Below are 16,824 nucleotides of genomic sequence, written 5' to 3'. Positions count from 1 at the left end.
TTAAAAAATTATTTATTTATTTGTTTAATTAAAATAAAAATTGAATTTGAATAACAATGTTATTTGTGAGAAAATTATTGTCAATTATATTATTATTATTATTAATTAAATTCAATGATATAAGTTGTTTGGTGGCCATCGATGGTGATAATGATGACAATGATTTTGGTGAAGACAACCGATTGTTGCCAACCATTCAATTGGTTTTATTAGTTCATCCGTTTAATAAAGCAAATTGGGATCAATTGAATACCAATTATATCCGAAACATCGGATCAAACTATGGATTGCAACGGAACAGTTGCTGGAGTTGTCGTCGTCCGATAAAATTACTGAAGACATGATTGATATGAATCAGTTGATAATCGATATGCTGAAGAAATGGATTCATCACAACCGACGACATTATAGTGACATAGAGTTAGTATTGGGACGACATTATCAATCCATTGATGAAGAAGTGTTACCCGAAGTCGATGGCTATAGATATTGGACTACTAGTCGTTTTAAACTATTAGTCCAATTGAAGACATTGGCAATGAAGACGGCCCGACAAAATTGGTCACAATATGTCCTATTCATTGATTCGGGTGTTATCCTAACGAATCCAAATGTATTTATGACTTTGTTGACCACTAATACGGAAGATATGATAGCCGTGGCACCGATGCTTTACTCGTTGGGCACTTAGATTTACGTAGACACACTTCGAGAAGAGGATACATGTATTGATGGCTTTGATGACTGATTGGTCTCCCATATATGTGACAGTGTTTGCAGTGATGATCGAGCGTTGTTTAGCGACAGCGCGGTCTCATTGGCCTCTGTTGGCCACTTAATCGTATTCATTGACATCGAATTGGTATCATTGTCGTTGATGTCGGCGACCTTCGTAATGGTTGGCAACAAATACTTGTTTTGTGACCAATACACCGGACTGTATTGATTTACGTTTGTCTGGCTAAACGGAAAATTAACCGTACGTTCGAATGCATTCCATTTGAATTTCTTGTCCTTTTTGATTACTGTTATCTCAATCCTTTCTTTTGTCTCCTTATGATGACATAAATCGGGCTCTATTTGGCCACTAATATGAATCAAAAAATAAAATTAAATGATTTGAATATTTTTAAAATAAAGGAATTATTTACTGTAATATTTTGCGCCACTTGTATATAACATTGTCATCGGTGTCATTAGTAATGTCCATCGGATCAAATTCTTGGCCCTTATAGCGGACTTGGAGGGCATCGTTGAAGTATTTAATGTCAATAATTCTACGCTTATGTACTTTTGTGTATAGATAGACAACTATCTTATCCTCAACCTGTGTTATCAACCAATATCACAAACAAACAAAAATAATATTAAATAAACAAAATGTATATCTTATATTATAATAAAAACAAAATAACCTCGGTAAAGTCGGTACGTATTTTGGTGGACACATCAACAATATTGTTGTTGTTGTTTTCTTGTTCTTCAACTTCTTCGTCCATAACTTTCTCTTCATTTTCTTTGCCTTCATTTTCGTAATTGTTGTCATCGATTGGTGTCAATTGATCTCCAGTACTACCGTTCAGTATTAGATTAGTGTTCGGGTCATTATCAGTCATATTGTCATCTGATGGCCACCCGTTCGTATCCATTGACATAGAATTGGTATCATTATTGTCGTTGATATCGGCGACTTTCGTAATGTTTGCCAACAAATGAGTACCGTTTCCATTGGCAAAGGCTTCGTCAACAGTATTGTCATCGGTATTCAACGGGTCGTTAATTTGTTTGTCACTTACAATACCGTTATTATCAACATTTTTATCGGCAAACTTGTGTTCGCCGTTAGTGATAATCGTGTGGGCAGTTGTCGTCGAGCAAACATTGTTTGCGATAGTTTTGACGCAATTGTTGCCACTGTTGGTCACATTCTTACGCTGGACGCGCGTCTCATACGATTCTTCTTCTTCATCATCGCTGATCATCGATATTGTTTTCAACGACATCGTTGCATACTTTTCGCTGTCGCGTATGTTATTAAATTAAATGACATGTGTTTTGGCAACACATGCGCATGTCTTTAAAAAATGCTTTTATTACACTTATGTAATGAGTATTTATTGTACCTAAATTTAACTAATAGTATATTTAGTGCATTTACACCAAGGGTTTGTACTATTAATACTAGCAAAGAGACTGTCCAAGCGATTGATACTTGTACTGTATATTGATATATTTAAATGACATACAAAACAACAACATTATTAATACTAGTTTTTCAGTATTAATATTTGTTTCACTTCTTTCTTTCTTTTTTTGTAAACGCTTTTTCTATGATAAATGACACACAAAAATAACAATTTTTTCAACAGTTCCTCAATTTATAAAAAAAAACAAATAAGTTTATATATCAATACTTCAACTCATGATGTATAGTAGTGTTGAAAAAACAGAGTGTAAAATACAATTTAAAGCAATAAATTATAAATATATATATAATAAATAAAAATAAATTTTCTCAAAAAAACAAAAATGTAATTTATTTGATTATGACTTACCCAGTCTTGTCTGGATCAAGAGTGGACAGGTATGATGACGAAACATTTTCATAGAAAGTCGACTTACTGTCGGCTAACAAATTATTGTTTGTCTCGTGACTGTTGACCTCCAAGTCGTTTAAATGATGACATTGCGGTCGACTAGAGATTTGATTAACAGTATCGTCACTACCGGTAATATGAGTAGTCGATTGGTCCGGTAATTGTTGTGCTAAACTAACTTCATCGACACCATTGACACTGTGCTGATGTTGCTGTTGGTCGTCATAATTGTCATTATCACAGATAGTGTTGTTGTCGTGTCGAAACAGTCCATCGAGAAACTCATCAAAGCTGACCCTCCCGTCCCCATCGGAGTCCAATTTGTCAAACAACTGTTCAATTATGTCATTATTGATGCCAATCATACCTATGTGTTCACACACTCTATACAAATCATCGATATTTAAATAGCCGTTACCGCCGACACCCAAACCCTCCCAAATGCTTCGCAAATACTCTTCGGTATTCATATCTAAATCATTGCTATAATTATTACTTATATTATTAATAATATTAACATCACTGTTGTTGATGTTGTTGTTAGCATTGATGGTATTGTTGTTATCATTATTATTCATATGATTTGATTTATTTTTTTCATAAATATTGCTATCATAGGAAACATTTGAGAGAGTATTCATAGTATTGTCATTGCATTCAACGAGTCGATACTGATCTTCATAATTGTTTTCATAATTATTTTGTTGTTGTTGTTGTTGTTGTTGTTGTTGTTGTTGCTGTTGCTGGTGATGATTTTGTGTCAAAAGTAATACAAAAGCTTCCTTGAAATCATCAAAATTAATCTGAAATTTTGTTTTTAATAATAAGAAAAAAATAAATAATTACATTTATGAAAGATTTTTTCCAATATATAAATCAAAATTTGACAATATTTCAAAATATATAAATCAAAATATATAATTAAATAAATAATATAATTAAATATTAATTTCATGAATAATATGGTAAGTAATTAATTTCTAAAATAAGACTATAATCGACCCAATAATCTAAAAATAAATGTTTTTGTAAAAAACAAATTATTATTATTATTATTAAAGACAAAATTTAATTAAGTCGTGAAACACACCAATGAGTTACAAAACTCGGTTTCAAAATTGAATTCATTTATATTTTAATTAAATAAAATTTTCTTTACCACTAAAATATAAAAAATATTAAATAATAAAAAAGTTATTTATTATAAATCTATTGGGAAAATCTTATATTTTTCTTTAATTCAATAATTAATAAAAAATATTTTTTATAAATATACACACATAAAACTTAACGCTATAATTTACAAAATTAACAAAAATAATAAATTAATAATAAATATAATCAATAAATTAAAAATAACTCATTGGTGCAATTTTATTTATTTTCAGTAATAATTTTGGCAGTTTAATAGATAATGTCAAATGTTATTGAAACAAAATTGTTTTTAAATAGCAGTATTATTTAGATAAATAAAAAATTAATCGTGTTACTTTAACATTAAAAAATATTATTTATGCATAAATATTTTATAAAGACATAATTATTTTTTATATATATAGTATAAGAATATTACATTTTAGTATTTACCATATTATCTATATATATATATGATATAAACTCTACTAATAATTGCATCAAACATTATTTTAATTGCATAAATCGGTTTAATTAAACTATTATAGACATCAAAAGCTATAATTATTTATTAACTTTTTTATTGGAAAGCTTTTTTCTAACTATAGTATCATTAAATTGCAACTTAAAATAAAAAGTTTGAATCCCAATCATTACTAATAAAAACACGGAATCCAATAATTAAAAGGCATTTATATTGATAACAATTATACAGATTTTTTWAAAAATGTTTGATTTTGGCAAATGTTATAATAATTATACTGTAATATTATTGTAATACTGTACTTACTTTTGCAATGATATCATTACCAATCAAATTAGTTATTATATAATTGGTTTGTCTATCGTCTAACTGTAATCGCATACACAGATTGAACAGTTCATCTTCACCGAGAAGTCCGGTGCCATAGATATCACAAGATTTGAACACTTGATATAACTGTGCGACATATGTGTCGTCTCTGTCCATATTATCGTTACTCATGTTTTTTTGTTTCAAAGTTTTTTTACAGGTATTTCCTGTGTTTTTTCGCACACATATTGGTTATTATTATAACAACAGCTTTTGGTAGAATACATATGAAAATAATGTAATGATTTAAATATTATGATTGAAAAATAATAATAAATAATAATAGGACGACAACTAATAATAATAATAATATGAGTGATACATCACTAATAATATGAAAAAAGTTATAAAACTATTAAAATATGTATTGTTGATCATAATCTCATACATTATTATGATTTGTTAAATAATAAGTCACAGCGACCTACTTTAGTCCGTCAATTTTACCGATAGGCTACACATACACACACACACACATACATATACACACTCACACACTATAAAAACAAATAATATATATATTGTAAATATATATAACAAACATATAGTGCAATATAAATGCAATACTAGTATTCATTAGTTGAATGAATTTCAGTTTCAAAGTCATGCGATTCAGGTTAGCATTAATCAAGAAGTGGTAGTTGTGTTATGTTGTCTTTAATATATGGAACTGTAGGCAACCCTACCAGTGATGTAATGCATCGCTAGTTCGGGTCAGTCAGCACTAGTATAGGCTCTCTCAGGTATATATAAGCCTATCGCAAGTCTGACAAACAGTGGGTACAGGTTATTGGCCCACAACTGCACTGAAATATACTGTACGATATATTCAGTAAAATTCAGTATAAGTGGCATAAAGTGCTACAATTGCTAACTGAATCAACACTGTTTCACAATTGAAGCTTACTTTAACACATTTGACCCAAAATATTCACTAATATATAATTATTATTATTATCATTATTATTATAACTATTGTAAACCATTGAAGATATAATATAAAGCTTTTGCCAAAAAAATAAATGAGAGACAACTTTTGACTTTTTAAAATACACACAACATTTAAAACATTAGACCAAAAACTTATTAGTACTGTATTTTTGTACAGCGATTCACACATGAGATACACAGGCAGTCAAACAATCGTTTAATCGTATGATTAGCATAAAGGAAGTGAATGTTAAATACATATATCGTATAATATATAATATAAATATATATTTATATATTGAAGCTATTATTCAGTCATTTAATTTGTGTCCCGAAAAAAATACAATAACTTTTTTAAACAATTGCTTCACACTTGAGTCCAGTCCAGTACTAATGATTATGATTTGCATATATTATAAATATTTATTTAATAAATTTGATGCATTCATAGACATCACAAAAAAAACATTTTTTTAATAATAATATTTATATATACCGTAATATTTTTATAACTATTAAACTTTTTATAAGCACACACAACAGCTCTTTGATAATTTTAATATTTTGTTTATACATATATTTATTGTTTAATACATTGTATCTCAAAATATCACTGAATATATTATGTATTCATAATTACATTGAAAGACAAGCAAATGATTATTTAAAAAATATATTTTAATATATTTTAATATACTTTTTATAATATAATAGTAGCTAAAAATATTTGTTGAATATTTTATTGACAAACAATATGATATCGCACTTATAGGTCGTTCATTAGCATCGGATGGGACACTAGATTAACAACAATAGAGGGAACAGTATGACAACAGAGGACAGGTGTATTATGGTATAGATTCTGTGTTTTTCACTTGCAATTTACTAATTCAAACACAACAATAATTTATACACCAATTTTACACCAGAATAAATAAACATGAAATCTATTGAATTGAATGCAAATAAAAACATATAAATCTATTAATAGTTATTAATAGTGACTATGTTTTTCATGAGTTGCTATCACTAATATTATATCCCTGTGCTATAATATCACTATGAATATTGTGAACCATTGTGTTTATATCCATGTTCTCGTTGGTCGTGTTGGGTGTGATCTCACCTGACGTTATACTGAATTTAATGTTTCAATACATATTCAATATTAATATTATTAAAAGCTCTGCAAATATCATATACATGTATACGTACAGCAAAAGAGAAAAAAATGTTTCTATAGTAACTAAAAAATTATTACTACAATAAAAAAAATATGTGTATTGTTTAACATTTATGAAGCTTTCGGTCAGAATTCATATGATATTAATGAAAACTAACGCCAAAAAAACATAACATAAAATGTGTAAATTTAATCAGTGATTCACTACTCTATCATCGACTCAGTCTCTGTCATGTCCTTCACAAATCACAATCAGATTTTCATATCAATTAAATCCTTTGTCTTCGGCATCAAAATAAAAACAACTAAACTCTTGTTTTGTGGTTCAAGGATAACATTAACACATAATATACAGGTTTAAGAGCTTCATAAAGATATATATATATATATATATATATAGATGTATAAACTAATATTAATATATCAATATATACAGCTCAGCCCTTTCACATAGACAGACAGTACTGTATATTAAAAATGTTATACAATATCTGTTTTAACTATACATCACAAACTTGATTATCGATTTATATATCTATATATACAATATATGTTTGTCGCCAACAATTGTTTTTCTCCCATAATATATTTTTTATGTACTTTTTTTACGCCAATTTATTGCAAATTTTCACATTAAAAAATCTACAGTTAATAATAGAAACCACAAATATATTTATTTATCTGTTAACTCACGAGTCGGTAATTTACTTTTGCCTAAATAGTTTTCATTACCTATCATACAGTATTTAAAAAATAATGTAATTTAATATCTTCATTATCTGTTGAGAAAATATAATTTAATAAAATAAAATAATAATAATAATAATAATCTCTTTCAATTTTTTTGAGGTTAATGTCGACAAATAATATAATATAATATTATGAAATGATTTGATTTAAATATCAAGAAAAAAAACTAAAAACATTTTTATGTTTTTATTAGTCATTAAGTCTAACAGTATTACAATCAGCAAAATCTATTTTTTCATTTATAATAACAAAACAAAAATAATGAATTATCATTGTATGTCATAAACAAAAAATAGGCTAAACTTATATATTGTTCATTTTATTGTTGGTGTTGTTGTAATTTTCTATATTACAATATAGTTAATGAAAAAAAACTTTCATTAAATTACAGTGTTTTGTATAATATTAAGTTTTTTAGGCAAAAATATTATTTTTATTTATTATAAAGCCTACAATTATAATAATAGTATTTTTGTAGTAATGTATTATTATTATTATTATTATTATTATTATGTTACTTGTATTATTTATTGTGTTGGATAGCAATTACTTCAAAAAAAAACTAATTTCTCTCTATAAATATTAAGATTAAAATTTTAAAAATAAATATATATAACTTAATAATATAACTTATATATAAATCAATTATGGTTTATGTATGTATGAGAAAAATGTTATAATAAATTATTATTTGGAGCACTACTTGTACTCACTCTTCAAATGTAAGTTACACTTACTGTTTGATTGCATGTAAACTCATTGTAAACTTTCCTTTATTAGACATTTTCCATAACAATAATAATAATTGAAAAACTTTTTCCTTTTAATTTTGTTGATTAAACGACTTCCTTATGAGTTATACTAAATTAAACACAAATTTTTTCTAATAAGGTCTCTGATGTAAATAACCGACACTTTAAAAAATAATTGTTTTATTTATTTAATTTTGTGTGCATGTATGTAAAATATGTATGTATGTATAATACAGTATGTATTTGTGTGTGTTTATGTGTGTGTGTGTCTGGTTATGGGAAAATTAATTTCTGTAAACAGGTTATTAATTGTTATTATTGAAAATTTTTGATTTATAATATTGAAAAATACCATATTATACGTGAATTATACATGTTTTTTGGAAATTAGGAAAAATTACATGTGAAACAAAAAAAAGTAAAAATAAGAAATTAATTAAAAAAAATTATTTTCAAATTTTTTTTTGTAGCACAACTAACTTAAAAATAAAGTATATAAACTATATATAATATATTAATCTAAAAATTTTAATTGATTTTTATTCTAAGGCAATTTTTATTTCAATTTTTAACTATTAATGACACCCACTTGTGTGAGTTTTTTTTTGGGTAATTTGTAATATTGTAAATATAAATTATCAAATAAAATAGTTATAAATACTATAATATAAATTTATATAACTTTAAGTTTTTTACATTAAGTATTGTGTGTTTCTATGGGTGGGTGTGAGATGATAACCCCGTGTAATGAGTTTATCACAAGATTTATCAGAAAAATACTGTAAACTCATAAAAATGACAATAAAATTTAAATATTATTTAAATATTATATTTTGTAATATAAATACAGTATATAATATATTGATATATACTGTAAAATTATTATTTTGATAGATTATGTGAAAAATTGTGTAATTTATTAATATTTTCAAAAACAGCAAATAATAAATTTTAAATTCAATAATTCAAATATTGTATATTAGATTCAAATAATTTTATGTATATAGAAAAAATATATTTATTTAAATTTACAACTTTTTTAGTTTTTTGCCAATTTAAATGATTTTAGTTTGAGGTCACAATTGTTTTTTATGTGTTTGTGAACAAAAATGTTAAATCAATAATTACTATAAACACAACATGTATGTCAATAAAATTCATTTTAATGCAAAAATAATAGAAAATAATATAATATTTGATGGGAAAACTTTTTAATATTTTCAAAAAAATAAATTATTTTTAATAAACTCTTTTAATATTTAAAATGTTATTTCAAAATAAGTTTAGTCTGTTTTAAGATTTTTTTAAATTACCTTTTTATGTATGATCAAGCTATCACATTTGTGAACTATTAATAGTAAAATACATTTTTAAGCATTATTACAGGTATTATATATTATTATTATCATTGTTATTATTATGCAATATATGGGATAGTTAAGTGTTAATAGCCTAGTTTTTATATGAATTTACTGTAATTATGGGCTACTGGGCAATAAAATATGAGAAAAAATGTTTTAAAAATGTATTTTCGATGTTAATGTAAAAAGGGGTGCACAACCTTATCTTGGTTATATTGATAAATGCTATTATTAATACACAGTATACAGTATATAATATACCTGTATATATTTATACAGTATATAATGATCACTTTAGCAAAATTGCAAACATTATTATTATGTTAAATATGTAAATTATCRATTTAATTGYAATATTTTGTTGTCTTGCAATAATAACAACAACAACTTAATTATAATTTGAATGAATRAAATACATTAAACACATCTATGATATGATATATTATATTTTCAAAGTTAACTCAATGTCAAAAAGCATACTCAGGTATAACAACACAAAAAAATTTTTGTTGCTAATGTTAAACTAAATTATGAAGTTTATACTAAAAAAAAATTGAACAATAGGAATAATATGAACTACACTATATTTTTTATAAAAATAATAACAACAACAACACTAATAATAATAATATCCAGGTTTATGTGTATTAAGGGTTATGGTGTATACAGAGTGAAGGGTAACCAGTTTTTCAAGGATATCAACAACACTTTTGAATCGCAAGAGTGAATTACAAGAATTTTTTTAAACATTATATTCAACTTATAATTCACAGAATATCATATCTATTAATTGGTATATACACTGATGTATGTATTATATGTGTATAATTTACTACCATGATAATTCATACAATCAAAATAGTTGCCTGACACGATTTTCTAGTTTTTTTCATCATCGTAATTAAAGTTAAGCAGATTTATAGCAGATATTTAATATAAAACAACTTTAATATAATATTATTGGATTCATAATTACAATGAATTATTTCTTCCAATAGATTATTATTATTTTTTTAAAAAACTCGTAAATTATATCGACTTGTTTTTTGTTAGAAAATTTATATCATATTTTAAGTAAAAGGGTAATATCCCGGTTAATTTATGATATTTTTTTAAATAATTATATTGTATATAGCAATTAAATTAAATACTGGTTTAATTTATATCTAGGTTTTATTATTTAAACATAAATGCAAATTATTTTTAAAATGTTAAAAATTCAGATATTATATACATGTATATATTAATTTTTTAAAAATTTATTTATTTAAACAACTCTCATATACATATTAAAGATCAAAAATATTTATAAATAAAACATTTAAATAAGAATTTTGCATAAAACTCTTTTTTTTGCACAAAGTGATACTTAATATAAATAATTCAATTTTTAAAAATAAATTATACTTAAAAATTTAGTTAACATTGTTTGATATAATCTTTAATTTACTCCAGAGATCGTCATTTGAAAGGTTTAGTTGTTTACCAATCGATAGTTTACTCAAATTTTGTGTATAAAACGTCAACTCTTGTGTGACAAGTCTATTATAAATGTTTATTATTATTATTATTATTATTATTATGAATATAACAAAACAATTATATAATACTAACCCATGTTTTAGTCCACCGTTTTTCTGAATGTTAAGTCTTTCCAAGTGATGTTTGAGCACATCTTTGACAGTGTTATGGATTTGTTGGAACAGTTGAGTCAATTCGTTGGTTGGAAGTGAGTCCTGAATGTTGTCATGCAATCGCATTAAGTGTTGAGAAATGGCCTGAAACGGAGGCGACGGAACGGGAGCTTTGGCCACCCATTTGGAAAGCTGTGTGTCTGCAATCTCTCGGACCACAGAAACCACTTTTTCGGGAATTTTAGTGATATGTTCGTTATATAAGCGAATGATTTCGTCAAAATGGTTGCACATTGATTGATGTTTAGTCGATAATAGTGTCTCAAAATGTCTCCTAATAATTGGTATAAAAACAATGACCAGTTGTAGACAACGCGATGATATGATAAGCTTTCGCGCCGTTATTGTCTTCAAACCGGCAACTTGTAGAGCACCGGCACCTAAAACTAATTGAGCAGTTCTTGAATTAAATAGTTTTAAAATATCCAATAGTCGGGTCAATAGGTCGGGACTCAATGATTTGATTTGTTGGGCGCACTCACAGTACTCGATGAGTGTCTTTATAAAAACAATGGCAACGTTCACAACAACAAACTTTTCGTCTTTAACTAAGACATGTGACTTAAGTTTTTGATTATTATCATAAAGTGATCGATTGTTTTCATAAAAATTATAATTATTATCAATCAATTGATTGACTAGTTGTTGAAATTCATAGCTAACAAAGTCTACTGATTTCCATTGTTCGATGTCAAGCAAAGAGTTGATCCGTTTTTTTCTTTCCTCATGAAATTTCGTCACAAACTTATTGGCCTGAGTTTGTAAAACTAGTTTAAGATTAGGACTTTTTCGGCCACATATTTGCTGACAACTATCACTAAACTCTTCAATTGATTTAATAAGTCGAACAAATTCATTGGCAGTCAGTTTGTCGAGTCCGCCATCTTTGGCTCGGGAGTCGACAACGTTAGCGCACCGGCTGTGCGCGTAATCACAGATAGTACACAACGACTCTTTCAGATTAGAGCCCAACTCAATGCCGTCGTTCTCCAATAGGATGGTAATCGTGTCAATGGATGTTTCGCCGCCATTTGTCGCCAATTCTAATGCTTTGTTTTCACTAATTGAACGTTCAGTGACGGCACTTAAACCATTGGACATCACCCGATAGACTGCATTTATACGTCTAAGACATTTCAATAGATTATCAAACACTTTGTCGAACAGTTGTAGCCATTTTGAAAAATCCAAAAGTCTTAATTGATCAAATAGACTGCCATCGATTTGTTGTCCGACATCAATATTATCTTCAGATGAAAGCGTTTCGATGACTGTTTGCTTAACAACAGCTTTGATGGCAGTGTTGGCCTCATCTCTAAAGGCATCAATGAAATTGAATTTCTGTAAGCGAACCATACCATAGATTATAGATAATAGTTTGTCGTCATCTAACAAATGATTGCTTTCATTTTCATCATCAAAGGGTCGATTCCATTCGTGGGTCAAAAATTTGATAAATTCTTCGTTCATCATCTGATCAATAACTTTCTCAATCTCAACCAATTGTAATTTAAGATGTCTAATAAATTACATAAAAAAATAATTATAAAACATTATAAATATTTAATAAATTTAGAAATTAATACCTAAAACTATAAACACCACTTAGTTCTTGGGCAGCAACTTCTTGTGAAGTAGAAATCAGATCGAGAGCGCCAACAAAATCAAGAGTCGATAAAAGTAATTGAATGGTAGGCTGTGTTTGGTGAACAGTTGCCATTAAATTGATTTTATTGTACACTTCTTTCAAATTATTTCTGGCTTTTGTTAATTTAATATTCTTAAGACTCGGTTCTATAAGACAGTCATCTAATTGTCGGCACTTTTTTCGTAAATTAGTCACTTCTTTAATAGTTCTCTTTAACTGTTCCATCACAGTGTCCATCGTTGACATGACTTGGAAAAAGTTTTTCGACTTAAGTGATATTTGTTTCGCCAGATTTTCTTCGACAACATCTAAATATTCAGAAAAATTTCTCTGCAATTCTTTGAGCGCATCCTTTGCTATTGAATTCCATTTCGTTGGAGAAGACGGACAACTTTGAAGCACTTCTTTGTTCGTACAAAAAGATAAGACTGTCTTAAATGTGTCGATATCTTCTAAATTGAATTCTGAGTCAAAGAAAACTTTCGGAACAAATGCCTCAACATTTCTGGTCTGTGACTGTGTCTGAAGTGACAGCGACTCACTTCGGCTTCGGAGTCGTTGTCTTCGGTTTCGTTTCAACACTCGTCGAACGTATTGATCGAAATGCGAATGAGATATCTTTGGATGGAAAGGACTTTGCAATACAGTCTGTGTGTCCACAAAGTAATTGCCCCACTCTTTGGTAAAAATGGTGTCGTAATAACTGCGAGCTTTCGATGGATCGTTGAGAACAGCTGCCAAGTTTTGTGACGAAGAATAGACATTCCATTTTTGCAAACTATCACTGATTACATTTGGTTTGGCTTCAGAAGAATAACTAATTGATTCAAATAAATCACTACTTGAAGGCAATGGAAATGGACTTCTTTTGGATGCATTTGATTTCTGGAGGCGTCTCTCGTTGTGGTCGCGTATCACTTGTTTATCGTTCGCGTGTTTACCAGAATTCACACGACTTAAGACTTTATGAGACGATTGTCTGTTTTTCGATTGATTAGGAAAGATGTGACACTTTGCGATGTGTGACTCGTAGTCGCGATCGGACACCCCTTCGACGGGAAGTGAGGAACAGATATTGTTTGGTCCGTATCGACAGACATGAGAGCCGCCTTCACGGGTGCTGTGAACGTCTCGGAGGTGTCGGGCAAACAGTGCGGCGCTCTCGAAGACCTCATCTCTATTGGTACAGACGTCACATCTGTTCCAACTCCGAGTCATCAAATCGGTGGTCACACCGTTGCTCTTGTTGGCCGTCATTGGCGACACACACAGACATTCAATTGTGTCTTACAATTGTTTGTTGACCAGAGTTTAGTTGACCACTACATGAAATCTGTGGCCAATAATAATAGTTTACCGAAATGTTTGATTGCAATCATCACTGAGTGCTGACTCAACACAAGTCGTCTCTCAACTCATATGTTGTCAACAAAAACATTAGAAAAACATTAGAAAAACATTATTGAGTCAAACGTTTAGGCATTCAATGAATGAATGAATCAATGAATGAATGCAACCATTGATTAACTCATTCATTGCACGACTCATACAAACAAACCATTGATTGCACACCACATCCATAGCTCAAGACATCAATATATCATATCATTTGATGAACAAATCCAATTCAAATGCTTCAGCTGATCCTTTAGGACGTAAGATTGAATATAAAATGATTGATTCAATTTTATAGACAATATGTTTTGGTTTAAATGCCGTTTAAAATCCATTTCAGAGACCATATGTCTGAACAAATGTCCGCAAGACTGCAGAGTTTGTGGCAAAAGGCGACCAATTATTTGAGTCCATTAATAATAGGATCTAATTGTCAATCAGCAGACCAAGAGTTTAACGGAGAAGTGGTTTACAGCAAAAACAATGTTTGCGTTCACTCGACAGACAAACATAATAACCAATTGAACCACAATTTAGGTTACCTTACGATCAAAACACATCTGAATAAAGACGAGACAAGTGATGACCAGAAGTGGACACTTTGTCTTCAATGGACGTCTAATGAATGTCTGACCAAACAGTTTGATAACAATCACGAGAATTGCGCTCAAAGTGATTGTGATTACAATGATCTGCAAATAACGAGTGAAGACCAGACACTAAGAGGAAGCGATAGCTTTAATGATGTTTTCGTCTATGATCTGAACATAATTGTTAGCAACGATAACAATAATTACCATAATTTCTCAAATTCTAGTCAATGTTGTGATAATGATATCCAGCGAAGAAATAGTATGTCTGAGAATAAGTCAAGTGATAATAATATAAGCACAAGAAGTCCGTTGCCACGGATGGCCAAACCTGTCCGAAGATGCCAAAGCTGTCGCACAACACCACTCAAGAGAAGTCCGAATGACGACAACTTTGTCAATACATTCAGTGTTGACTTAAAACAAATAAAATCTCTGAGAGTTTTCTTTGGCGGAGAAGAATTCGATTCAAATGGCAAGACATCGAGTGCCGACACGACAAGTGGACAACTGGTTATTGTAAGCAGAGATTCGTTTTATAAAGTATTTCACTATCATTGCGGAGGTTTAGACAAACTGTTGAATATATTGAACGGTTTAGACATTTGGGACAAATCTGAAACACCAAAAGAGACCAATTATTTACAATTTTCTATTTGTCGACCAAAACTAACATCACTTGAATGTCATCCCGAAGAGAAACTTTATTCGACAATTGATAAAAACCAATGGATGGATAATGTCAACGAAATGGGACAAATAATTGACGAACAATTACTTCGGAAAACTGTTTTCTTTGCTGGAGTTGAACCATCACTTCGACGGCATATTTGGCCATTTCTTTTAAAACGATACGAATTTGACTCAACGTATTTGCAAAGAGAATCAGATAATAGTCTTAAAGCCATAGAGTATGAAGAGATAAGTAAAAAGTTGGAGACAATGGATAAAAGTCAAAGAGATTGGTTTTGGAGAAATGTTGAGAGTATTGTTGAGAAAGACGTGCCGCGCACTGACCGGACAAATCCGTTTTTTGCTGACGAGAAAAACGACAATATGATGAAAATGAAGAGAATTTTAATTAACTTTAGTCTTTATTGTCCGCAAATTGGTTATACTCAAGGAATGTCCGATTTGTTGGCACCCCTTCTCTGCGAAATTCAGGACGAAATCAATACATTTTGGTGTTTCGTATCAATGATGCGATTGACTCGCTTTGTATGCTCTCCTCGTGACTCGGATATGGATTACAACCTATCACTGCTTCGGGAACTGTTACGTCTAATGTATCCCCAATTCTACGAACATATCAAACATTTTTCTGACGACTTGGCCTTACTGTTCACTCATCGATGGATTTTACTTTGCTTTAAACGTGAGTTCATTGAAAGAGAAGCCCTTCATATCTGGGAGTCGTGTTGGTCTCACTATCAAACCTATTACTTCCATTTATTTATCTGTTTGGCCATTATCTCCATTTATGGCGACGATATAATGACATATAATATGGATTCCGATGAAGCGCTCTTCCATTTCAGTACATTATCTATGAATATGAATGGAAATCTAATCTTAAGAAAAGCCAGAGGTTTGCTCTACGAATTTACTGTTAGGCCAGTCATTCCCTGTTCACTAAAAAGTCTGATTATATTGGGTTCGGGTTCCGGTTGGGACAGCAATAGTAGACAAGTGATTGAATGTGTCAAAACAGTACCCAATCTGTCAAATTGTTGTGCAATTTGTAAGTGCAATGTTGTTGATCTAAATGATACAAATATTGGTTCAAATTGAGATTATTGATTGTTATTATTACTATAATTATTATTAAATTTACAAATTTATTATAAATATAATATAAAACTGTATTATTGTACTAAAAATTTTATTCAATTTTATTGATGATTCATATTATAATTATGAAGTTGTGATTTAACAAA

At 28.9% G+C, this 16,824-nt stretch overlaps 4 protein-coding genes across 4 annotated transcripts in view; 1 reads left to right on the top strand and 3 right to left on the bottom strand.

Moving 5' to 3' along the window:
* Positions 1-3,050, bottom strand: part of LOC128952314 (blastoderm-specific protein 25D-like) — a 42,557-nt gene extending 39,507 nt beyond the window's left edge. The window contains exon 1 of the mRNA XM_054297689.1: positions 2,556-3,050. Within this exon, the coding sequence (XP_054153664.1) occupies positions 2,556-2,962 (407 nt within the window). The 5' untranslated portion in view covers positions 2,963-3,050. The remainder of the gene's footprint in view (positions 1-2,555) is intronic.
* LOC128952319 (putative uncharacterized protein DDB_G0278921) lies at positions 694-2,089 on the bottom strand. Its single transcript, XM_054297695.1, has 3 exons — positions 1,416-2,089; positions 1,152-1,327; positions 694-1,087 (listed from the first exon to the last, which is right to left on the bottom strand). The coding sequence occupies exons 1-3, from the start codon at positions 2,001-2,003 to the stop codon at positions 694-696; spliced, it is 1,158 nt and encodes a 385-aa protein (XP_054153670.1). The 5' UTR covers positions 2,004-2,089.
* A 7,925-nt stretch (positions 3,051-10,975) lies between the features above and the next one.
* On the bottom strand, positions 10,976-14,159 carry LOC128966249 (vacuolar protein sorting-associated protein 54-like). Its single transcript, XM_054313097.1, has 3 exons — positions 12,841-14,159; positions 11,175-12,773; positions 10,976-11,102 (listed from the first exon to the last, which is right to left on the bottom strand). Exons 1-3 carry the CDS (start codon positions 14,157-14,159, stop codon positions 10,976-10,978), a joined length of 3,045 nt encoding a protein of 1,014 aa, XP_054169072.1.
* A 336-nt stretch (positions 14,160-14,495) lies between these two features.
* Positions 14,496-16,678, top strand: LOC128966248 (TBC1 domain family member 16-like). The gene is made up of 2 exons (XM_054313096.1): positions 14,496-14,557; positions 14,638-16,678. Exon 2 carries the CDS (start codon positions 14,645-14,647, stop codon positions 16,676-16,678), a length of 2,034 nt encoding a protein of 677 aa, XP_054169071.1. The 5' UTR covers positions 14,496-14,557; positions 14,638-14,644.
* Positions 16,679-16,824: the final 146 nt, after the last annotated feature.

This window comes from Oppia nitens, unplaced genomic scaffold (genome assembly GCF_028296485.1).
Source record: "Oppia nitens isolate AA-2021 unplaced genomic scaffold, nextdenovo-longstitch-racon4-pilon3 scaffold1_pilon_pilon_pilon, whole genome shotgun sequence".
NCBI classification, from domain to species: domain Eukaryota; kingdom Metazoa; phylum Arthropoda; class Arachnida; order Sarcoptiformes; family Oppiidae; genus Oppia; species Oppia nitens.
Note: the sequence above shows the minus strand (reverse complement) of the source record. Positions and strands in the feature narration are given on the sequence as shown.